General features: G+C 42.4%; 1 protein-coding gene across 1 annotated transcript; it reads left to right on the forward strand.

Annotated features, from left to right (window-relative positions):
- The first annotated feature begins 17 nt into the window (after positions 1-17).
- On the forward strand, positions 18-25,516 carry TLK2 (tousled like kinase 2). Its single transcript, XM_019623394.2, has 16 exons — positions 18-204; positions 761-856; positions 3,747-3,839; positions 5,212-5,322; positions 6,683-6,819; positions 8,252-8,404; positions 11,961-12,027; positions 14,900-14,997; positions 15,301-15,382; positions 17,021-17,112; positions 18,031-18,120; positions 18,598-18,767; positions 20,266-20,404; positions 21,331-21,442; positions 22,474-22,581; positions 22,955-25,516. Exons 1-16 carry the CDS (start codon positions 121-123, stop codon positions 23,126-23,128), a joined length of 1,806 nt encoding a protein of 601 aa, XP_019478939.1. The 5' UTR covers positions 18-120; the 3' UTR covers positions 23,129-25,516.
- Positions 25,517-25,974: the final 458 nt, after the last annotated feature.

Here is a 25,974-nt window from a genome sequence, read left to right on the forward strand (position 1 = left end):
AAAAAGTTTATTGTCTTTTTTTTGACTGTGTTACAGCGGCGAGTGGAGCAGCCGCTGTATGGGGTAGACGGCAGCACAGCAAAGGAACCACAGGAGGATCACTCTGCTCTGCCAACGCTGATGTCGGTGATGCTGGCGAAACAGCGGCTAGAGAATGAGCAGCTGGCACAGAGGGGAGGTGGCCTCTGCTTTACTTTTGTCTCGGTGAGCAGCTCTGAAAGGACTTGAATGCCAGGGGATGTTTCTAGTTGAGGGATGGGGCATTTGAAGGAGCTCAAGTGCAGCCTGGTTTATTGATGACCAAGTCTACCATCTCCTGGTAAGTTCTTCTTCCTTGTGAAGAGTTCTAGGTCCCAGGCTTTGCTTGTTAATAAAATGAGTTGAGTTTTAAGTTAACAATTTAAAAGTCTTATGTGGGTCGAAACAGTAGTGTGAGTGCCTGCTCGACTGTGAAAATCAAAAGGAATGGAGTACAGCCTTGCTTTTAGAAGTGTAAATTTTGGGCTAGCTTAATCTCAGCTGACATGAGTTATACTAGGTTTTTTAAAAGCTTTGTCTTTTAGCAGGTTGGGCCAGACTTCTTCAGAGCAGCTGATTCTCTTGTGTTAATGAACTAAGTCTCTAGAGCATTCTTAAACCTTAACATAAAAGTATGGGACCCAGGCCAGATTACACCTCCCATGTAAAGATAAGTGTATCTGCATGGGCACCAGCAATCATGTTGAGGAGCATATAACAATACCCTGACTTTCTTTTGCAGGCCCAGCAAGGCAGCCCATCTTCTACGGGATCAGGGAACACTGAGCATTCCTGCACTTCCCAAAAACAGATTTCCATCCAGCACAAACAGTCACAGGTATAGCTTACCAGATGATACATCTCTTGGATATGAGATTTAAACTTGGTGTAGCTTGTCTTCTACACCACTTGAAATAGACGCAATGCCAAAAGAACTGGTAGTACCAACTTAGTCTTTAACTGTACTGATTAAAGGTGAATCACACTGAACTTTGTTCTTAATCCTGTAAAAGGAAACTTCTCAGCTGTTGCTACTGGAGTTTGCTTGATATGTTCCTGAGGCTTTTCTGTGTCAGTATTGTGGCCAGCTTTTCAATTGCATGAGAAGATGCTCAGGGGAGGAATAGCTCTGTCTTGCCCTGTCCGTTTCAGTTGTGTTGTATCCTGAATGTTCTTCATCTCCTTACTAGTGAATACATAAAGTAAATTGCACTTATGGATACCTCTGTTTGAGTGCTGTCAATCATGAGTGCATCCACACTGATTACACAAATACCCACAGCCTAGCTGCAAGTTCTTTGTCCTCTGCAGTTGTTAAGAATACACCTGTGACCTAGTTTGCCCTGAGAAGGTGAGACGTGATGTCTTCTCAAAGGTGCTTCTCAGCAAGTTCAGTGAGCTGGAGTCAAGAAGAGGAATAGCTGTTTTATTTGTGCCAGTCTTGTGATTCCTTTTATAATCTGTTAAAATTCTTCTTGTGGTGTTACAGCAAGATTTACTTCTAGCTCTGTCATCTTCCTCTGTTGCATATCAGGACATTAAGCTTTACCTACAGTGCATCTTGCTCATTTGTTCTTAATCTTTTGATTTTCATCTCTGATTTCTCCATGAGTGACCCTTCCCTCCAGTGATTTCTAAGCAGTCGGTTTTGTGTCAGTCATTTTCACACATCAGTCTGTGTCAAATAGCTTCACTGCTGGGGCAAGTTCATTCTCCATTTCCCCAGCAGGTGGTACAAGTTCTTTGTGCATGAAGAATTGCTGGGATGCTAACTAGCTAACATCTCTGAGACCTGTCATGTCGCTGGGGTCAGCTCTGTTGTCTGTATTGTTAAAATGCTGGTCTGTGAAGATCCCTGCATCTTGCTAGTGCTTGTGATAGAATGATGCCAAAGCTCAAGTACCTGCCAGAGAGGCTTTTCAGATGTCAGCCTCTGCTATCCCAACATCACTGCTTAAAATAGTGGTACCAGCTGTAGCGAGCAAGATATTCTTATCATCTCCTGTGCTCAACAAGAATGCAGCATCCATCTTCCCTAAGAAGGGAGATGTGTTAGCTTAGAATGCTTTGTGCCAGCACTTGGCTTCCTTGTATTTTCCAGAGATGCAGATGTAGTAGATGCTTAAGGCAAAAATCTGTAAAGCTGCCTGCCTGTGCGATGAGAATATTGTACATTTTTGTTTTCTCAAACTATTTGAGGTTGATAGATGGGGGAAAATAAAATATTCGGAGATTTCCAGCTTGAATTTGTTGGCAATGCCGAAAGCAAGGGAGTATGAGCATGATTTCCCTAGCTTTTTCCATTAGTGTGAGGGCCTTCCAAGTTCTCTGAGGCAAGGTGAGTTGTGGTGAAATAAATCACCGTGCATGTAGGAGCATACATCCTGAAGCATGACATCATCTGACACGGTGCAAGCATGTATGTGCATCTGACAAGTGGATGTAACCCTCAGTTACTTGAAGAAACTGTTGCTGCTCGGCTGAGTGGATACAGTCTTGAGTTTTCAACAGCCACAAAAGTTTTAGTCTTGTGTGCCTCCTGCAGGCTGTCAGGAAGCATAAATGAAGTGAAGGCAGCAGTGAGGTGACCTGCCCGAGCCTTCTCTTTATCTTGTAGGATTTAGGTTCATCTTGCTTGAGATGCAGTGCTGGCAGGTGTTCATTTTGATCTTTCCCATACTGGATAGAGTAGTAACAGTGTTCAGTCTGCCAAGTTTGTCTCTTGCTTCGTGGTGTTAGCTTCCAGGCAAGCCTGGAATTTGGAGAACAGTTATTAAGAACTTTGCAGGTAAGTCTCTGCTAACTCTTCTCAGAACCAGGATAGTGGCTTTCTAGCTGTAAAGGTGAAATCTGTGTTTGCAGCCAAGGAGCAAGATTCCCTTGAGCTGACTTGTTTTTGTTTTTTTTTTAGATGTTATGTTCATGTGCGTACTGACTTCTTCCCTACCAATTAATTGGAATCCTGAGTTTGAAATATTCTTGTTGCTGCAAAATATAGCATGTCTTTTGTATTTCATTTATGGGCATATCATATAATTGGGTGAAGGTATTTGATATATGCTGCGCCCGGTACAATTTTCCCAACAGATTTCACTCAAAAACAGTAAAGTTTGGGACCCTAGTGGGCAAAAACACATCAGTTTGTCAGAAGGAAAAACTTGTTTAATTAAACTTGCCTAATTACACAAATAATGTCAATCTGTTACATTTTAAAATAAGAACCTGCATTTTTGGCCAAGACTGATTAAAAAAAAAAAAACCAAACATATAGATACTATCTGTTGTCTAGCCAGTGGTTGTTTGTGGCCATTGATTTGGTTTTCCAGCTGAGGGGTGAGTTTTAGTGGGTTGGTTTTCATTTTTTTCCTGCGCAGGTTGTATTGCAGGAAAGGGTGCTGAGTGTTAGAGACCACTGTGGGCTGGGCAAAATTCAGCTTTAAAACAAAACAGGCAGCATGTGGAGGTGGTGGTAGCTTGTTGTGTCTGCATTCTTCAGAGCAGAGCTTTAGGCCTTTGTGCTGACTGTCCAAGCCTCCTATGCTGAAGGACCCCATCATACAATAAGAAAATGAGGAGTGGAGGACATCCCCTAGCCTGGGAAATGGGATGGGATTTGTTTGTTCTTAAATCTGTTCAGCTTCAAGAGGGTTATTCTGTGATGAAATGTGCTAACTGTGAAATATCTGCTGTTCTTTTTAAATGTGGTTTATGGTGGTTTTTCTCTACAGTCGGACCTCACAATGGAAAAAATATCTGCACTAGAAAACAGTAAGAACTCTGACTTGGAGAAGAAGGAAGGGAGGATAGATGACTTACTAAGAGTAAGTATTTGAAGTGGGACAACTCTTGTAAAAGCTGCTATTTAAAGATACCAAGATCGCCTGCGCCAGCTGGGCTGCAGTGCAGCATTTTGTGTACTGTACCACTTGCAGAACCAACACTCACAAGGGTTAAAACAAATCAGTCATCTCTTACTCTCAGAATAATTATCTGGTTTGCACTCTGCTTGGGCCTGCTTGAATTCACAACCAAGGCAGCTGTAACAGTGTGGTTCTGTAGTGCAGAGTCATTGTAGCTAAGCTCAGGTGTTTGTCTCCTCAGCAGGGTTGGTCTTTCTTTGATCTTTTGCACTCCTGTTGTGAGTTTTGTTAGCTAACTTAAGATATTTCTCTTCAGAATTATCCCCTTCTAAATGCTGGGGAGCTGCCTGCCTCTTGCTTAGTAGCATGTTCTGCAACCTCTCAGTAGGGAGTTTATTCTGAAATGTTGATTTATGAATCAGTGAAACAAACAGAGATGAAGAGCACGTATTTTGGTCAAACCTAAGGAGTAAAGCTTCTCTGTCTCATTAGTGTTCTTCAGTAAAAGATGAGATCCTTGATTTAAAGGTTTTTTTCTTAATGGAGGGGTTGTAGTTGATCTGCCTTTCATCAGCTGGAGGGGCATCTCTTGTGAAGTGCTGAAAAGGATTAGAAAATGCACTAAAGGAGAAGAGCAAAGACTGTGTGTGTGTCTGGTCTCAGTACCTAAAAACTAAGGCATGCTCTTAGAGATGCACATGGAAGCACACGTGGCTTTGTGGGAAAACAATCCACGGAGCAGGATTTTTACTATCAGAAAATCAGTTAAATCAGAAGCTGTTGGTTGGAAAAGGAAGGGTTAAATTTAACTTTTTATCAGTGAAAATAGTAGCACATCAAATACCACTGTGCACTGTGGCAGTGTTACTGGGAGAAGTCTGTATAGCAGGGCTGATGGACAGTAGCTCAGAGGAGAATTTAACTGAAAATGCAGAGTCTGTCCTTTTACTCTTTAGCCAGTATTGTGGCTAAAAGGGAGAGGCTAGTCCAGGGTTGACTGAGATAGCTGTGACGAGGTCTCAATTGCTTTAAAAATAAATAATAAAATCCTTGTGCTTAGTTTCTTTGTACCTTAGTTTTTCATATGTAAGAGAATGGTAACACTTGTATGTTTTGTAGGGTGCTAAGGTTTGAATGGGTTAAAAATGCAAGAGCTTTCTTTGGATGTTTAGAGAAGAGAAACATGGCCTTTTTGTATTTTTCGTTTTTCTCCTTTATCCTGCCTGCTTTGCTTTCCTTTATCTGATGCCTCAAGCTAGCTTTCTTTCTAGGTAGTGCTCAGCTTGGCTCTCACTGAGTGACTTAAAGGCTTGTCTTCTCTGTTCTCTTTCAGGCCAACTGCGATTTGAGACGGCAGATAGATGAACAACAAAAGATGCTGGAGAAGTACAAGGAGAGGTTGAATAGATGTGTAACGATGAGCAAGAAGCTCCTTATAGAAAAGGTGAGCAGCAGGCTGCAGTCACAGTTGGTGCATTTGAAAGCTTCTCTATCTTCCTTGGCAGTGAAAATCTGCTCCTATTGCTCTGGTGATAAGAGACAACTGGAATTTTGTCATGAATTGTTTCTCTGCAAATAGGAATGTAATTTGAAGACTGAAAGCATTCAGAATGTTTTAGTTTGGTTATTTTTGAGTCTCAAGATCTCCCTTGCTTAAGTGAAATAGTCTGAGCTCTAAATGCAGCAGGAGTTACTTGCTTTGAAACTTGTATACCTGAAAAGCACCATTGTCCAGCACCTGCTGTACAAGAGCAGTGTCCCATTGTGAAGTGAAATTGCCAGATATGCTCTGTGACACGGGCAAGTGATTGAAAACCTTTTTCTTTCAAATGGCGGAGCTGGAGATCATTGCTTTGTACAGTACCTAAAATAACATGATAAAGACGCTGAGAAACTGCCAAGCTGTTGTTTACAGGCATCCAGCTTGCTTCGCTGTTGAAAGATTTGCAGATTTCCTTTTAGTTCAACAATGTGGGGTTTTGATTCTCTTTCACCTGTTGGCCAGTAACACCTATTGTTCGTGGGCACTGGATGGGCACGAATACCAGGGTGCTGGCCAGTGTGGGCAATCTGTTTGGTTTGCTTTTGTCACTCAGCTGATTGTTCTTGGCTGAATGGGACTCCGTTTTCTGGGAGGATTTGTAACTCTGGGCTGTGTTACGTAGACCTGGCGTTCAGATAAGCAGCCTGTAGCTCCAGTGAGGAGCTGTGCTGGTTCATCTTTAATCTTAATTGACTGAAGCTTTGCTGTTCTCATCTCAGGCCTTTGAAACTTTCTTTCACTTACAGGAAATACTCTGTGACAGATACCACCAGCACTTTTTTTCTATTGGAGTCTTAATTGAGGCTGTCTCTTCTGGGAGTGCTGTTTGGCTAGGATTGAGTTGGCTTATCATTGTATCTTAGTCTTAACGTTGATTTGGGGTGTGTTTTCCTCCTTCACCTCCTATTAGAGTGAATAAGGGCCCGGTCAGAGATGTGTCTCAAGTCCAGCTAAGCTACTGATGCAGAGATAGTTTTAATCCTACTGTTAAATTGAGTTTCAACTGATGATAGAATGGGTAAGCAGTCCAAGCAATAATGGGAAAGAAAATAGCTGAAATGCCAGAAGAGAAGCTATCAAATGAATACCTGTCAGACTGCAGAAGCACCATCAGTAATTTTACCAATAAAGTTCAGCTGGTTTCAGATAAGCAGTACTGGAACAGAGGAAAAGGTGTCAAGGATTGGAAGTGAGTTTAGACAAGGCCTAACTCTTAGCTGCTAATCTGTGGGTTTTATTTTAACACGTGTTTTGTTTTCAGTCAAAACAGGAGAAGATGGCGTGCAGAGATAAGAGCATGCAGGATCGATTGAGGCTGGGTCACTTCACCACGGTGCGGCACGGGGCGTCCTTCACTGAGCAGTGGACAGATGGCTATGCCTTCCAGAATCTCATCAAGTGAGGACAGTTTTCTTTACCTACAGAGGCAGAAAAGGAAAAACTAAGCAGTTGTGTGTGATGTCTTGCATGTCAAAATGGGAGAACGGTGTGACTGATGTATGAAAGGATCACACAGGGACTCAGCTACAGACAGTGAGGAATCTTTCAGTGAGAAATAAGCTTCCACTTAACTCCAGAGACTTAAAACTGGAGTCAAATTGTTTGAGTTGGCCTCTGGGTTGGAAAGAGGCAGGCTGCTCTGTTAGGTGTTCTATGTGCACCTGTCTGGCTGTGCAGTGCATGGAGTGAGGGGAGAGGGAGACCAGACTCTCTTGTGTATCCGGAGCCGATCAATTTGGTTTGCATATCTGCTTATATTCCTCCAGGAAAGTTGCTTATCTTCCCCTCCCCGCTTTCCCTTCTAACTTTAAAAGGGAAAAAAAAAAAGCTTAAAAAAAAAAAGAAAATCCATGCTATTTAACTTTTTTTGCCTTTTGGTAACTGTGATCAAAGTAACTGCAGAAACCTGGAAACGAAGATCAGACACCCTTTTATGCAGGATATTAATGGAAATATCCAGTAAATTCCCACCTGGCCTCGACCTTTAAGTAGGACTTGGCAAATTAATTGCATAGAGAGAGCTGTGTATAATCCATTAAAATCATCTAATTTTTCTATGGTCTGATAGAAGGCACACATGTTGTTAGATGCAGATTGTGAACTTGATAATATTCTCCTTAGTTTGAGCTGTAAGACATGGAAGAAATACTTCTGGAATCCTTACCTGCAATCTCAGTCTGTTTTAAAATGTGAATTAAACATCTAAATTCACAAGTCATTTGGTTTGTAATTCCACAGCTGCTTTTATCACTATAAAATGGTACAAGGCAGCTTTATGATAGTCTCCCCTCTGAAACAGACTCTTTTCTTTGTGAAATTGGGAATGGTGTTAGTTGTGCTTCAGAAAACTAAGGATAGCTGAACTGTACCCTTAAAGCATAGGGATACTTTCTCAGACAGTGCCAGACTTGAGGAACAGTTCAAACAGGAAAGTCTAGGATTTAGAACAGAGTATTCTAGGAAAAAAGTGTGTGGAAACTTAGTGACTTACCATAGATCCCTGGGTTTTCCATGAGGTTAGCAGCTCCTTGGTTTTGGATATCCTCTGCATGAATAAAACCTTTCACTGACTGAAAGGTTTCTGTGGGCCGGGAAAAGAATCCACTTCTATGTGAAAAATACCTTGGGAAAAAAAAAACAAAACTGAGTCAATGTTTGGCACATCCTCCCTTTCTGAACAAGAGTATTTTGTTGGTAATCTAAGAGTACAGCTGATTTGAATTCATTGCTCAAGTCTGCTAAAAGCAGATGCTGAGGACGACTGAGTACATTCCATTAGTTATCTGCTTTGTGTTGTTTTTGTTTTTTTTTTCTGCCCTCATCTTTCCAGGCAACAGGAAAGGATAAATTCCCAGCGGGAAGAAATAGAAAGGCAACGAAAAATGTTAGCAAAACGGAAGCCACCTGCAATGGGCCAGACCCCCCCAGCAAGCAATGAGCAGAAGCAACGCAAGAACAAAACCAACGGAGCAGAAAATGAAACGTAGGTTCTGTGGCCTTCTTTGTGCCTTGCAAAGCTGCATGCTTTGATTAGAGCACAAAATATCCACTGGGAAATGGAATCTTGCCCTTGCCTCTAGGCTTCACTACACGCACAAATGAATAGTGTGGAATTAGCCTGGCATTCAGAAACATCTGGCTGCAGTTCTAAATAGTTTTCATTGGAGTAAAACATGGATCATTGCTGAGTCTGGAATTTTTGTGAGCTTAATTTCTTTTGAATGCAGTAAGTTTTCAAACTTGATGCAGCAAGAGAGCTGAAAAAAGCGATGTGCAAAAGAAGTAAAAGACTTCACCCTTAGTTTTGATAACACTACAACACTTTGCTTAAAAAAAAAAATACTTGTTCAGGAGCTTTTATGTCTGTGTACCTTCTGGTGAGGCTTTTCAAAGAATGGGTTTGGTGTACTGAGAAAAAAGGTTCTCTATAAAGACAGTGCATAATACATTGAACTGTATCTCAAAAGCAGTTCTTTCCAGATATTTGAATGAGGGAAATGGAAGCATTATTTAAGTACTGCTCTCTCATCTCACAGGAGATCTCCTTCTGTTTTTCAAGTTGTCAATACTTTGGGAATGCTGGAGCTCTTAGAGAACAAAGCTTCTCACAAGAACTTTTAGTCGTTGCTCTTACTTCTTTAAAAGTTTTTGCTACTTAGAAATTGAAGCCAAACCCTGAGCAGCTTGTTTCTTGTTGGAAATCACATTAAGTAACCTTATTGTAAATAAAACTGACTCGCAATGTGCTGCTGAGGTACATGACCTAGTTTTCCTTTCTTCTTTTTCTCCCCACTCTGGGCAGTCAGTACTTCCCTGTAGCTTCTACAAGTCTACTTTTCAGTCATCATTTTATTGCTGTTGGCTAATATCGTAATTCTCAGTGACACTTCTCTTTTTGCACTGTCAAATCTCCTTGTTATGGCCTTACTTAGAGATTGTGGAGCCCTTTGTATTCTTTCACTTTGCACTTTGAAAAGTGCATATTAAGCAAAAGCTCCCACTTTTTTTTTTCCCACCTGCAGCAAAGGTGGCACATGGTTGGGTTAGCTGTGTGTTTGAAATGCTCTCACTTGCCAAAGTGGTACCCCAGGTAGGATGCTGACACTGGTCAGGTCTCCTGTATAGGAGTGGCAGTATATGCTTTCTGCAAATACGTAGCTTGAATGGAGATCTTGACCCCTCACTGTGGCCAAGAGGGCTTAAAAACAACTGCATACGCTTTTAAAGCTGAGTTTTTTAATGGCAGATGGATTTTGGAGAAGTAAATTGGATGTGGTCACCCATCTGAGCAACAACATAATGCTTTCCAATTTGTGCAGTGATGGTTTTACCTAACAGAAGAGTGCAGCTGCATTGAAGCTTATGCTGTTGGCATGGCAATGTGGGTTTTGATAAAGCCTGGCAATCATGATGTTTATCTGTGATATGCAGTGAGTTTCTGCCTGTAGAGAGCCTGCTTTGAGGTGATCTCCTCTCTACCTGGTTATGTTGGTGAGCCTTTTTGTGCTGCCCAGTTTTCTTAGTGTTTCTGCTGCTCTGTCATTCTTCACCATTGTATTTTAAGGTTTTATCTTTGTGGTTTAGAGGAGTTGCTTGTCGTGTTGTTAATTAAAACTGCTCAGCTGTTCACTTGGAGTGTTCTAGCTTATGATGAATACACTGGTTTTGTAATCAGCTGCAGTGACTGACTACTTGCACGCAGATGTGTTTGTTGGACTGATGTGATTCAGGTACAACATCCTCCTGATGTTAAAGGGAGGTTTTACTTTTTGTGCAATTCTTACAGTGGTTTCTATGCAAGTTGAACGTAAGTGCTTATGAAACTTGAATCAAGAGTGGTTGGCCAAATAATTTCATTTGATTTTTGTTTCCTCTTAAGTTCACGGCTGTTGCTGTGCCTTAGAAAGGAGAAGGTTTCATTACGTAGGTTCAGACATACCCTGTCCCAGCATCACTCTCCTGAATGAAGCACGTGTTGTCATTCACAGACATTATCTGCTGGATTAACCTTGAGGTTTGTTGAACAGCTTGGGCAGTTTTAGAGTCTCAGCTGTACCAGAAGTAGTGCATTTCAGGCTGTGTTTCTGAAACAGGACAGTGTTTGTCTTTGAGCCTTCTTGGTTTTTGTAATGCTTGCTGCAAACATGGCATTTTTTGGGCAGTGCTAGCCTGGTACTCGTTACATCTCTTGCTTTGTGAGTAGACTGTTGGTGTTTAGCTCTGCATTCCTCTTGTGCACAAGAACTTGTGGAAAGCTTGTTGCTGGTTTATTCAGTTGTCTTTTTATTCTTTGCACAGCAACATCAACCAAAGACCTAAACATCTGGGAAAGCCTTTTAGATAAGCTAAATCCAAGTTCAGACTGTTGTATTTTTCTTGTGGAATAGCACACTTCTATATGAAATGAGGCATCACATAAACATTTATCATATCAGGTGTTTTTGGTACATATCTTCAATTTGTCATAAGCACTTCCTTATGGTTGAAATCCTTTCAAAGGGAGCATTGTGAGTTTTGTGTTAGATTTACCTGCTTAAAAACTGCTGTAGAAGTTGTTTCAGCTGTGCAGCCCCTCTGCATTGTAAGCAGGGGAGGGAAGTAGTGGCATTTCAAGACGAGCAGTGAACCAGCTGCATCCAACATTGTCTCAGTTGGCTGTAAGGTGAGCTGAGGGAGCACAGCCCAGCAGACAGAGGGCTCCATCTCCTCTTGAAACTGAGTGTGATACTGGTGCTGTGGAGAACTCATGCTGACTTCTGTACTAGGTACTATACAGAGCATAACTGCTGCAACAAGGATCCTCTTGAGGCATGGTTTGGACTTAATTTTAGGTTCAGAAAGGTTATTTGTATGTTCTCGCATGTTATCTTGCTTACAAAGTAAACAGATGCGATTGATGTGGATTTCATAACCTTATGTTCACATGCATGATGATGCCTTTACCCATGTTGGCAGCAGTGAGAAAATCAGTATAATGATTTGTTTTGTAACTTCACAGATCTCAGTGCACCGTTACATTTCACTAGGGATGGAACCTATCACTGTTTTAGTGTAAGGCTGAATTTTGCCTCCTGCTGAGAATGGAAACATTGCATGTTATTTACCATCAGTAAAAATGGCAGTTGTTTCCTTATCCCACTGTAGCTGCTTGCAGGGTCAGAGATGTGGAAAAGTGAAGTAAACTTCCCATGATTTCCCTGGAACCACCTGACAGCTTGAAACAAAAGTTCAGAATCCCAGTTCATGGCTCAGTTTGCAGTGTTGCTGTAGCCAGGTGTAGTGTCACAATCCTCACACTATCCTAAATAAGTGTTACTAGGAACCTGAATTTGAAATTGATTTGTGCTTTATTAAAAGTTCAGCTTTTGGTCTCTTACTTGATTGGCAGATTGTGGAGTTAACCAAAAAAAAAAAAAAGGTTGCTGGATGTTGACATACTCTGTGCAGTTACTGCTTCCATAGGAGAAGGTGTAGATTGCAAGTCATGTGCTTTAACACACGTGGAAATTCAACACCTCGGATCTGTCTCTTCCATGCAGGTTAACGCTAGCAGAATACCATGAACAGGAAGAAATCTTCAAACTCCGACTGGGTCATCTGAAAAAGGTAAGAACTGCAGAGAAGGCTTTGAGGTAGGTTTCTGACTCAGTATTTCTCCAAACAGGATCATTTCATGCAGAGATCACTCCCACTAGTTTTCTAAGTAAGAGGTTTTTGTTACTTGACAAGGATGCTCAGGATTTTGTAATCATATTTTCCAGGGCGGTAGTGTTGCTCTTTACTTCAGCAAATAAATGATGTCCTCACAGTTAGGATTTCATGATGGGAGTTCTGCTGCATCTTATTCTGCCAATAGAGCCTGCCTGGAGCTGGGCTTTGAATGTGCTTAGCATGAGAGAACATGAAGGAGGGGATCAAGGGAAAGAAATGACAAGAACAAAACAAACTGCAAGCAGCAGTGGCTTTTCCATGTCTCTGTCACGCACTATCTCTAACAGATCTGTAAAGTCTTTTAAGTAATAGTTGTGTTTAGGTAGGTAGAAGGCATTGTTGTTTTCACATATATTGGTTTCAGTAGGAGTGACAGCTGCAAGTGAGCTTATATTTCAATAAGCTGCTGGTTGCTTTCAACGTGATTGCAAAACTGTAAAAATAAAACTTCTGGGACACTTAGCAGATGAAGTCAAACTAAAATGAAGGCTTTCTGCCACTTTCCTAACTAGCAGTGTGATCTGTAAGGCCAAAGAGTTTTTTCCTGAGTGAAACAGGAAAAGTGGAAATGCAACACACTGCCAACCTTCCATCTTTGCTGAGGTGGTTGTGTACAACCTCTACACTAAATATTTTTTCCTGTAACCTTGACACTTCAGCTGAATGCAAGGCTTCATTAATGCTGCTGTACCTCGTTATTTTCAGTGGTGAGGGAAAGTTAAAGCACACATGGAATCTGCTGGCACGCTGCCCATTACATTTTATTGTCCAGTGGGTGCAGATATGTGATACGAGCAGGAGCATGCTGCAGGCATACTTGCTCTATAGCTTCCGCATTGCTGGAGTGGATTAATTGCAAGTTGTCTGGCATGTAAAGTGGCACCCTGGAACAGAGGAATCCCATTTGGAAATGGATCTTAATGGAAAATGAAGTAATGTTCTGGGATCGTGGCATTGTCTGAAGCTGTTCTTATCCTTGTCCACTTTTGGAAACTGGCTCATTTTTTGTGCCTAAAAATAGAACTGGTTGAGAAGGGAAGGAGCAGTCACAAGACGAATGGGTTACTGTGTCCCTTGAGTCATGTGTGCCAAATAATACTGCTCAAGGCGCATGTTTTAATTGAGGTTTGCAACCCTGTCCTCATCACAAGTCTTGTATTTGAGGGCAGTGGACCTTTCAGCCCTATGGACTGTGCATAAAACTTTGACATGGCTCCTTTCTTCTCAAGGAGAGGGGCAGGAGCAGCAGTGCTGCACATCACAGAGGTGAAGGTGTACAGGTCGTGTTCCTACAGGAGGCAGAGCCTCTCAGCACTTCCTCACTTGGTTTTTAGACCCAGTGTTCTCTGGAACAGAAGTCATCTTTAAGAGCTGTGAAATCTCTGTGATCCAGATAAAAATTCTTTGGTCTTTGCTAAGTGAGTAACAGCTGAAAGTTCTTTCAGGTCATGTGTTGGCTTATCAGTCACTCCTGCCCTATGATAGAGAAATGGGTCTCAGTTGAAAGTAAATTGCTTTGGGGAGAGGACACCCTGCTTGCAGGGTGAGGTGGTGGCTGTTGGCCTGGTGTTAAAGAGAAACAAGAAACCACCCAGGGACTGAAGAGTCCATGAAACTTACATTAAGATGTTCTGCTGTTCATAATTTGAGCTGCTGACCACTGAAATGTGTGGCAAGGTATTCCTGCTTCTCAACTTCAGACTGCACATGTGGTTCAGTGTGGTGTCAGGGCTGTTACTCCCATGTGAACAAGCCTTTTCTTGCCTTGCCCTTGTTAACTGGAGCATGCTGTCCATTCAAATGACATCTTATAACAGAAGCTGTTTGCTGTAACTTCCATTTCTGATTTAGGCAGCTTTTATATTTCTTGGGTAGAAAACACAATACCCTGAGATGTGTTGGAAGATTATTGTAACATTTATGTGCTGTGTTAGTTTTCACACTGGCAGTCTATAAGAGATGAACACAGAATCTGGTACTGGAAATCTCAGTTTCCTTAACGTTAAGTTAGAACCACGCACGTGTAATGTGTAAGCCACAGTGTCAGGCAGGCCACATCATCCTGCATCCTTCAAACATTCCCCTTTTATGGCTTTTCAAATTCTGAAGTCTGTACTTGCTTGAGAAAAATCTCATTTGCTTTTGCTATCTACGTGTGGAAGCCCAGGATACCAGTCTCTGTATTTATAGCCTGTCTTCCTTAAAACATCACGTCCCAGTTTTTGAAGATGCAATCTTAAAAGATTTATCACACAGCTAGCCTGCAGAAGGGGAGAGGGGTTGGAGAGTGAATGGCTGCCATTTTAAACAAAACTACCTGATCTGTTTGCCCAAGGAGGCTGTGGATGCCCCATCCCTGCAGGCATTCAAGGCCAGGCTGGATGTGGCTCTGGGCAGCCTGGGCTGCTGGTTGGCGACCTGCACACAGCAGGGGGTTGGAACCAGATGAGCGCTGTGGTTCTTTCCAACCCAGGCCATTCTGTGTTTCTGTGATTCCTTTCACCTTCTGCCTGACTCTTTAAATGGAGATTGGTGGCCCTGTGTGTGGCAGCGGGGTTGAAGCTTGATGATCCTTGAGGTCCCTTCCAACCCAAGCCATTCTATGGTTCTGTGATACTATGGGTGTGAGCAGCTTTTTCATCTCCCGGAAATGTTATTTGCCAATAATCTGTTTACACATGGAGTTGTATTTTTGGCTCCAGGTGGAAATGCTGACTACAATACTTGAAACAATGTTGTGTTTTCCTTTTGGTTTTCTCTTGCACAGGAAGAAGCAGAGATCCAGGCAGAGCTGGAACGGCTAGAGAGGGTTAGAAATCTACATATCAGGGAATTGAAAAGGATACACAATGAAGATAACTCACAGTAAGCCCACGGAGTCATAGAGGGTGTACTGCTGTTATGAAGGGGACAAATCAGATTTGCAAATACTGTATCTTTTCTTAAATCAGTGTTTCACCTTAATGTGTTATTAGCAGGGCAAAGACTTCTGAGCACATCAAAGTATCATTATATAACCTTGTATCAATAGAAAATGATTAAATAGTGTCAAATCTGCCAGTTCTGATATTTTTAGTCTCAATATAAAAAAATGTTTCTAAGCTGTATAAGAGCTGTAATCTATTACAGTTCATTGTCAGTGTTGTTAAACTGTGTCTTTCTTGGCAGATTTAAAGACCATCCAACGCTAAACGATAGATATTTGTTGCTACATCTTCTGGGTCGAGGAGGCTTCAGTGAAGTATATAAGGTAAATTCAGGATGCCAATCTGATGTAATGTGAATTTGCAATGAAATCCCACAGTAAGCAGAACCTCACAATCATTTTCACAATGGAGTGTGTGGTTGTGGAAGAGAGAAGAACAGAACACATGTTACATCTGGCTTGTATTAGACAGCAGGCTTGAAATTTTTAGGTTCTGCTCACGTCCTCAGAGGTCAAATTTCCTGCAAATGTATGTTTTAAGAAAACATTGCACTAAATCTGCAGGTTTCACCAGGACAGAAGCATACCATTCAAGTGCTGTACACAAATACCTTAACATGGTTAAGTTTTACTGAGGATGGCATAGCAAGTTTGAACTTTGCTGTAAATAAAAGAGAAAATAAATAAGAGCAAAACCTTTATTTCCTGAGGGTAAAAGGCTTTTTTCTTCGTTTTATGGTCTGAAGTAGCAGACTGGGTGTGTGTGCAGTCCTTGGAACTGAGGAGTGCTTGTCTGTCAGCACTCTTTGCATGGCCAAGACTTATGATACTTTGGAGGTTCTTGTTTGATTATTACACTTAAATCCTCTCCAGTGCTAAATATTCTCCACTTATACCCAGTAGTCTTTAATTCATGTTGAATTTGGGTAGAATTAACATAGCTATTCCAATGCAAATGTTGGGAACATCATGATGATTTATTATTTTGATGCAGTATAACAACAGATACCTAAACCAGAGGGGCATACAGTTCAGGTAGCCAAGAGGGAGTGCTGCCTGCAAGTGCTCCCAGTTTCTCTTTGGTGTCTCCAATGACTCAGTAGAAATCCAGAGCTCCACAGGCGAAGGGTGAAAGCAAGGGCATAGGAATGCTTCATACCTGACTGTGCATAAGAGTTATAATTACATTACTAAAACAAAGAAATGCTTATTTCTCTTCTCCACGGTCCATGCTGATCTGTTAAGCATTAGGAGTTCAGTATACAGCTTTTCAGCTGGATGTGGATTATCCTTGTTTGCTTACAATAGGATTTTACCCAATCCTGTAAATTATTAGATGTTTCTGCTCTCAGACAAAGTAACAGACTTCTTCATTTCCCCAAGAACACAATTGCAGTGATCTATTCTTTAAAGGCTGCCTAAATAGCAAGATATTGGACACGCAGCACCAGAATTACACAGTTCAGCCCTCGAATTCTCTGGCTTCTAAACAAGCTGAGACATTTTGCTTCAAGATGGAGAGCTGAGCTACCAGCGTGAAACAAAGTATTAAAGATCTGCTGTGTGATTTTCATTTTTGTTTTTAACTTAGTGTAGAAAACCAGTGAGCTGGTTGGGGGAATAGTGACAAAGTCTTTCCCAGAGTGATTAAGTGACTGTATTTCAGTAATTTGGCTGTTCTGATCCCATTGTAGCACTGGTAGTAAAATGTCAGAATAAATGCAGCATTAGTTGAATCCCATAGGGAAGGGTCAGATCAAAGCACAGAATATTCAATTGTTTTCAGAGTTGCTTGGTTTCATTAGTGAAACTAATTACATCAAAATGTGGGTTTGCTCTTCGCTCAGTCTGTTGTAATGCTGATTTCCTGGGTGGGGAGATTGATTTGTTAGATCTTGTCTGCTTCTGCAGCGTTGAGTTGAGGCTGTGATTCCTCCTGATGCTCAGTTCTTCTCTTTGCAGGCATTTGATTTAACAGAACAGAGATATGTAGCTGTGAAAATACACCAGTTAAATAAAAACTGGAGGGATGAGAAGAAAGAAAACTATCACAAGTAAGCAAGGCTGTAAAACAGACACGTCTCCAAGTTGTGTTTAGTTCTTCACTGTCTGTGAATAGGCAGCTATTTTTTTCCTTTGTTTTGCCATATTTCCAAAGCCACTCTGTCCCAACATCTACTTGTAAAATTTACATTCTTGTTAGAAATGTCTTCAGTATGTGCACACACCCCCAGTTTTGTATAAGCACGAGGCTTTAAAGCACCAGTAGTGCTGTGGAAAGAAAGCACTGAAGTGGCTTCTCTTCAAAATGTGTAAGATCTTGCAGAAAAAAAGAGTGCTCATATCCATCTTCCAGGCACACGCCTGCATGGTGAAAGACTACTTTTTGTTTCCTAGAATACTTGAGCTTTCCACAGGTGATAGGAATAACTTGTCACAGTCTAGAGGAGGGCTGCAAGAAGCCTGTTAAGCATTGGTAACACTTGCTTCCTAATGCCATGGATTAGATGAGTGCTGCAGAATCACAGCCAAACTTTTTCACAGAACTTCAAAGACAAAACTGTGATCTTGCTTCCTCAAGTGTCAGTGGCATAAGCTAAGCTGGAGTTGGAGCTTGGACTGTTGAGCATCCTGGAACTTTTCTAGAACTTGCTGATTTTTGCATTCAGCTATCTTGGATCCCATAGCGATATATTATGAGATAATTCTGTTTTGGCGAGCAGTACCATTAATCAGGATGAAGTTATTTTGTAGTGCTGCCAGCATTTGGGAATCTGATACACTTGGATTCTGCGGTTCTCAAAAAAACTATTCTGAGCAGCTCCTCGTTTGCTTGCCTTTTCTTAAGCTGTGTGATGTGCATGGGTTTGTGATTGAACTTGGACTGCCGAGCGGTGTGTCTGGGTGCTCTTTCTGCAGAACTTAGAATTGTGTCACTTGCATGACTAATGCTCACACTTTCCTATTTTCAGACATGCGTGTAGAGAGTACAGAATTCACAAAGAACTGGATCATCCTCGAATAGTTAAGCTATATGACTACTTTTCACTGGATACTGACTCGTAAGTTGCGTTGCTGTGTGCTTTGACTCAGTTTGACCCATCCACTACAAAGTTTTTGATCTCTCAGAATCTTACAGCAGAGTCCAGAGTATATCCAGGCCTTGTAGACAGTGCTGCAGAGATGTCTGTCTGAGGCAGTTCCAGCATGCACAGATTTTTTAGAGATGCTTTCTCGCATGCCCTGTTATGTCAGATGTGATGCTCTGCTAGTAAATCTTGCTTTTTGTTGACCTGGGCACAGGCCCCAGCCAGAACTGCTTTCCATTTCTGCTCTGGTGCTAAATGGAACGTAGCTGACCTTTGTACTATTGAGCGTTGACGATTGTGCTCTTGGTGCCCTAATTTTGGGAAGAGATTAATTGGCTGGAGGACTCTTAATGTATTGATCGAATAGATGAGACTTGCAGACAGACAACAACAAAGTGGTCTGGTTTCTATCAGATGCTTTAATTACAACTGCTACTGTTTTGCCTTCAGGTTTTGTACAGTGTTAGAATACTGTGAGGGAAACGATCTGGACTTCTACCTGAAGCAGCACAAGTTAATGTCGGAGAAAGAGGCGCGATCCATTATCATGCAGATTGTGAATGCTTTAAAATACTTAAATGAAATCAAACCTCCCATCATACACTATGACCTTAAACCAGGTATGCTGTGCTGGTAGCTGACGTGCTTAAGGATGCTAACTGAAAGTAATGGGTTATAAGGATGCTAACTGAAAGTAATGGGTTATAAGTGAAGCGGGGGTGTTGATTTTGGTCAGACAGCAAAAAGGAGACAGTCCTGCCTGGGAAAATAAACTTGCAGTAAGAAAAAGCTATAATGCATAGAACATTCTGTGAAAAGGGTATTGTCTCCAGAATTGCAACATAAACAAGGAAGTAACATTCCAGAAAGAGTAGCCTCCTTATTCAAAATGAGCTCTTGAACCACCAAGTGTCTGTGTTTGGTTTCTCAATGTCCTGCTTGTGTTCTGCTGTTAAGAGCTTCTGTTATTGCTTCATAAAGGTTCCCGTAATTACTAGTGTGTTTTATGTTCCCATTCTTCTGGCTTATTCTTTCTGTAATCATCTGCCTGAAATCTTGGGGGCAGAAGCTGGGAAGCATTCAGGTTTTTGGTTGGTTTGGTTTTTATTACGTGGCAGCTCACAAAGCAGAGGACATGCACATTCCAGTCCTCCTTTGCATTCATTAGCATCTACCAAGCAGAAGGTCCTTTGAAAGATGTTTTTGCAGGGCTCTATTTAGCACTGGATAGAGTAGTGAAGGCAGAAATGGAAGTGCTCTCTTTGGGGATGTTGGCTACGTTGCTTTTTCCTAGTCCAGTAAAATTCAACCACCTCTTCAGACAGTTGTCTCTGGTTTGCCTTCCTTTACTGGTGGCACCTCGTCGGTGTTGTGTAACTCTGTGATGTGGTTTATTGCATCAGCAAGAGGAATCTGTACAGGAGGTGGTGCTGTTGCACTATTCTAGTGACCATATTCCTTCCCCCAGCTGTTGGCTGTTCCTACTGTGTCTGAACATGCAGCAGAGCTCTGCCTGCAGTTGTCTAAAGCTGTGATTCATCTGCTGCCACCACACACAATTCTGCTGTTTTATTGTATGCTTTGAGAAAAACAGTGATGATCTGAATTCTTGATCCTTGATGGATTTATGAAAGACTCTTGCTTAAGCAGTAATTGTCTTTTTGAGCTTAGAAAGCCACTGGGGAGCACTGCCAGGAAGGGAGAGAGTTTCTGGCTGTTGAGAGACTGGGGCAAGTCAGGACTTCTGGACAGAATGAGTCATAACTGTGTATGTTTGCTTCTTTGCTTAGTCTTTCTTTTTGACCTGCCCTTCCAGCAGGACCTTTGGGAGGGATCAAAACAGCACAGGCATCAAGCTGATGTGGAGAATAGGGCTCGTAATCCGAAGGCTCCAAGTAATGTTAGGCAACTGAACCATTTGAGGATGGATAAATCACATCTAGCAGTCAGTGGGAGCTGAGTTGTCTCTGAATTTAAAACACCTACCCCAGGCAGCTGCAGCTTGCTGTGCTTTGTAGGATGCTTGTTTTCTTGTAGAGGACCAGACTTCAATGCAATTTTATTCTTGCTTTTCCTTCTCAATGTATTTCTAAGAGACTGCTTCCTTCCTCTATTTAGGTAACATTCTTCTAGTCAATGGTACTGCATGTGGAGAGATAAAAATCACAGATTTTGGGCTTTCCAAAATCATGGATGATGACAGCTACAACTCTGTTGATGGCATGGAGCTGACATCGCAGGGGGCTGGTACTTACTGGTAAGCATCACCTGTGGGGCACTTGCAGCTTAAAGATCAAGAAGGGTTTACAGATCTCTTTGCATCTGTGTTAGCTCTGCATGTGCTGCCATTGTCAGCTTGAGATGGTAGAGGCTTGAGACCCTGGAAATGAGGGAAGGAGAATACTATGCAGGTACATCAGGGAGTAGGAAAGAGCATTCCACTGAAGAGAGGTGAAAATCCATAGAGTTAGCTCTTACAACTTACATACATCTCATAGTACTGTTTGTAGCCACGGCTTCACTTCCAAGTGCCATATAAAAGATATTTGCAGCAATACTTGACTCCCGGTGCCAGATGTCATCGCTGCAAGTGATGCAGCTGAGAGCAAGACCTGCATTAAGTACCACAGGATGTAATTATTAGATGTTACCCAAACTGCAGTGTGTCCCTGTGGGCAACATTTGTACACGTTGTAACGTTTGTTAAAGCCTTCCATATTGTGTGAACAAATGATTAGGCCTGTTCTTTACCAAAAGTAAAACTAGCGGTAGCTTGAGATAAGCTTTCTCTAACTATGAACTGCCAACTAGGCTTGAATTTCTAGAAATACATATTTTTGGCTGTGGATTTCTATTGTGAAATTGTTGGCCAAGCCCTTTTGACAACAAATACCAGTTTTGAAGATGAAAGAAAACTAGGTTATTTTATGTGCTTCTGTTGAAAGGAAACTGACTGTGCTGACTAACTCAGACCATCAGTGTCTGGAGAGTCCTTGGGACTGTGGTTTTCAAGAAAAGCAGTGGTATGGCAATGGTCATCTTAGATGCACGGGATCAAAACTGGGTTCTTTGAATCCCAAGCCAACATGTGATCACAGAAGATTATTTCTTCTTTTCTAAAGAAAATGGCTGTAAGTATTAGAAGATAATACTCATAACCTGTTGTTCATTCTTCTTAATCAGGTATTTGCCACCAGAATGTTTCGTGGTTGGGAAAGAACCTCCAAAGATTTCAAATAAAGTTGATGTCTGGTCAGTAGGGGTCATCTTCTATCAGTGTCTGTACGGCAGAAAGGTAAGAGAGCATGTAACTTCTTTCCAAGCAGTGACTCCCAAACCTTTGGGAGGCAGCTCTGGCTTCTGCTCCCTTCACCTTGCCAGACTAGAAGGTGCTTTTTGCCTTGTCTCCTTGCCACCAGTTCCAAGACAGAGCCCACGTTAATGGAGAGAGGATAATTTGTTAGGTTGTGTTTTGCTCTACGTGGCAATACTTTCAGAAGCAACATTCTTCAGAACATCTTTCCTGCTGGTCATATTTCCAGTGAGATGATAATGGGCAAGATGAGTGTGTCATTCAGGGCCAGGCACCTGACATTCTTGCTTTGGCATTGTTCTATCATTCTTTCGATGTTCTGATGTTTTTCTTTGAATGCAGAGTCTTTGTCAGGCCTGATATTGCTCAACAGCTGCAAGTGTTTTAAAATAAAATAGATACAAAGTCCTACTCTTTGTATCTATCTTTGTAATGTTTTTAGAATGCCTTTTGGAAGGGAAGAGTCTATTTCAGGAAGAGGTGATTTGTTCTGAGAAAAGACTATCTTTTTTTTCTTATGACAGAACAAGTTGGTTGGGCAGGAAAAGGATTCCTTAAGCTTTCGTGTTTACAAGTCTTTGGTAACCAGGAATTGGGAAAGCCTGGGCTGATAGAAACACTGTGGTGTCAGTCAGACAAACAGTGGACCCAGCCAAGCAGGGGTTGAAGGAGGTGAATCTCCTGGCGGCTGAGATGGCTGAAGGTCCTCTCACATGTAACAAAGCTGACCTATGAGGTCTGCAAGCACATGGAGATCCTTCCTGCCTGAGCTGGAGACACCCCGGACATGTTCCAGCTTGGTGTCCCTTTAGTTCAGTTCAAAAACAGAGCAGTGTGTCAGATGTTCATCTGGCTGGAATCTGCAAGCACCTTCACAGTGTTCACGGGCTTCTTGCCTGGAAAAATGCTGATGTCAAGTGATGATTAACAGTAGCACTATGGGATTTTTTTTTAAGGCCTGTCATCTGTCTTTAACTGTTATTGTTTTGGGTTTTGTTTTTTTTTTTTGGTAGCCCTTTGGCCACAACCAGTCACAACAAGATATTCTCCAGGAGAACACGATTCTGAAAGCTACCGAGGTGCAGTTCCCTCCAAAGCCAGTAGTCACACCAGAAGCAAAGGTGAGTCCTCAGCAGTGTTCAGTCACATTGCATTGCCATTCAGCAACCAATTCCAGTGGTTCCTTTCTTTTGGCTTTCCTAAACTGGCAAGGAGTTTACGTTCAACTCTCATCTCCTGCAGAGTGATCTGTTGCATCGTTGTTGTCAGCCTCAGGGTTGAATGGAGTACAGCACGTCTCTCTACCTGTGCTTTCTCCTGCTAAAAGATGTGCTTCTGGCACAGCAGCTGGGCTGTCCGTGCAGTCACTGGGGAAGGAATTTCAGCGCTGGGTTGTCAGATTGGCCCAGCTCCCAAAGAGTTAGATCTATCAAAGAAAGCTTCCTGTTCCTGTCAGTCTACTAATTCTTGTTTTGCCTTGGGGGGTATCTGCAGGCATTTATCAGGCGTTGTTTGGCCTACCGAAAGGAGGATCGGATAGATGTCCAGCAGCTGGCCTGTGACCCGTACTTGCTGCCTCACATCCGCAAATCTGTATCCACAAGCAGCCCAGCTGGAGCTGCAATTGCATCAACCTCTGGATCATCCAATAACAGCTCTTCAAACTGACACAGAGTAATAGGCCAAAAACTGCTTGAGAAACCGGCAAAAAGACTTTCAGAAACGGCTTTGGAGTAGAGGAATCCGCAAGGGTCTTGAGAAACCTGTACCAGGTGCTTTTTTTCCTCTTGCTTTTTTCCATCCATAGAGCATGACAACATCTAATCTCATCAAGAAAACCTTCAGCATCTAGGCCAAGCCATGTGGATAGGAGGTGGCTTGAGGTTTGTCCAGCAAATGACCACAAAGTGTGGCTGCTCTGAACAAGGAGGGGAAACTCAAGAAAATATAACAAACAAAAAAAAAAAAAGACGTGGTTCCACGTACTGTGAACTTCTGAACATGCAGCCTTGGGGAATCCAGGACGCCGTGTGTGCTTCATATGAAGAATGTGGACTTTGGAAAAAGACTGGTCGAGTCCAGTGTTGATATTTAAACATTGTTCTTTTTCTTTTAATAAAGTTTAGGTAACATCTCCTGAAAAGCTCGAAGCACCAAGGTTCAGCTGGGGATGGTATATGACTCTTTGCCCTTTGGAGGGGAAAAAAGTTGATCCTGCCTGTTCATGGCACTAGCGTTAGTGTTTTACCCCTAATTAATTTCAGTTTTTTAAAAATAACAATTTTTTGGAAGAAAACAGTTTTCTGGTCTCAAAGTGAAACCCGTATTAACAAGTTCATGGCGCTCTGCAGATGGTGCAGCTTTCTGCTCCCTTGGGGTGGCCTCTAACAAATAATTCACCTTCTCAGGAGGGCGGTGAAGCTCATAGGCAGGCCTGCCTGGATCTCCTGTGCTCAGAGTGGATTACAGTTCAGACTGCCACCAGGTTTTCAGCTGCTGCTTCATCGCCCTCTCAACGGTTGCACCTTTTTAATTTATTTGAAGTGCTGTTCTTTTTGAATACACCCCCTGACGTGCTCATAATCTGCTCTCTGCTCTTGTGAGCATGATATCTGTTGACTGCTGAGGAGGCAGGCAGCGAACAGGAAGGAATTGGAGCTCAGCTCAGTTGATCACAGGTGTAATCTGTGCTCGCTCAGTACTGTACGTATCTCATTCACGTTACAGAGATCCAAAGCTGAAGAAAGAAGGCTTGTCTTGTTCTTCTCACTTAGGTGACTTGGCAGGAAAGCTTCCTCTCTCCCTTAGCATTTGCCTTTTAAAACTTGCTGACTTTTCTAACTTGCTGCCATCGCTGCACCAGATTGCAAATGGAAGGGAAGGAGATAACGTTCTAGAAGGGAACAGATATCCTCATTATTTCTGTCGCCCTTCTGTAATCTGCCTGGAGGGGGCTTGCACCTCCAGCTGGAATCTGCCTGCTGGGAAACATCAGCCCATTGTCCCCACCGTGCCCCCTTTCCCCCTGCATTGAAGGAGGACTGAAAACACCAAAAAGCTCAGCGCTTGAACATGTGGCAGCCAGCTTGGAGCGTTCCTAACATGTGGCAGCAGTCCCTGGCCAGGAAAATTTAAAGATGCAGTATTCAAGAACAAAGTTTTTCATGGGAGAGAGGCAGTGCCACTACTGCCAGCCAGGGCCTTGTTTAAGGAACAGGTGATCCTATGCACGGGGCTGTTGCATGGCACCTCTGGGTGCTCCTGCAGCTCCAGCAGTGTGGGCATGCAGTGCCTGCATGGTGTTCTTGTGGCAAGCAGTGCTGGCAGCCTTGCACTTTCTGAGGGAACTTGCACTTGCCTGCCTTAGTGGAAATCACCCTCTGGTAACATGTGTTATTTGTTCAGAAAAAAAGTGAGTAATTAAGCAAATTGATCTGGAAAGCACGGAACCATGCTTTGATTTTTATTGCAGCTGTGTGAAGGTGGTCTCCAAACTGTTGTATTTGAAACAAAAGAAATATTGCATCTTTAAATACTCGGCCATCATTTTGTGGCCCTTTTATCCTTGCTGGTCTGTTCCAGAAATAGCTATTCAGCCAGCAGTGATTCCACTTATCTGTAGGGCAAAATCAAGGTTGATGCTTCGTCCTGTTTGCTGCAATGGCTGATCTGGTGCCTGTCCACGTAGGGGAGAATTCTAAAAGGGTTTTTTATATCCCAGCCCTGTTGTTTCTTGGCCATACAGTGTGTGCTATCTCTGTGGGTGTGAGTAGTTTTGTGTCAGATGCATTTATTCCTGCTGTGTGACACCCATTCAGGGACCTGGGGACAGCGTTAGCCTTTTCTGGGGCTGAAAGCAGTGAAGAACCCTGGTAGAATTCTAGCTGCAGCACCTTGTTAGTACGGGTTTCACTTCCAATAACAGACCCTATTGCCACACTGTTCATTTACTTAAAGAGAAGTGTATGAAGAATTTGTAACTTAAACCAGGCCAGACTGTTTTGGCTCTACCCAACAGATGAGACATGGATATTAAAATAAGTTTTAAGAAACTGATTTGCTTGGCTCTCACTCTTTTGCTCTTTGTAGTGTTGGCACGAGGTGTTTGCAGGATGAGGATGGTGGAGGTGGTGCTCAGCAGCTCAGACCAGTGGGATCCCTGCATCAGAAGAGGGAGTTGTTGAAAATCACTGAGTCTTATTTACCTACTGACCGATCAAACTCTGGAAGATGGAGGAAGAAATCAGCGTGGAGTTTGGCCCTCGTTTCTGCTGGAGTAGCAGCTGCCTTCGGAAGCTGATTATGTTTGGGCCACAAAGAAATGTTTCTTTTTGTGTCTGTTAATGAAAATGTGTGCACCTCCTGCTCTGCCCCGGCTGTGCTGAAAGCTGATGGCCTGGAATAACAGCAACAAGAAGTCCGGCTCCTTTCGTTTCATCCAGCCAAGTCTCAACAGCTTTTAAACTATAAAATAGAAAAGGGGAGGGGGGGGGGGGTGGAGGAGAAAGGCAACA

This window comes from Meleagris gallopavo, chromosome 29 (assembly GCF_000146605.3).
Source record: "Meleagris gallopavo isolate NT-WF06-2002-E0010 breed Aviagen turkey brand Nicholas breeding stock chromosome 29, Turkey_5.1, whole genome shotgun sequence".
In the NCBI taxonomy this organism is placed as follows: domain Eukaryota; kingdom Metazoa; phylum Chordata; class Aves; order Galliformes; family Phasianidae; genus Meleagris; species Meleagris gallopavo.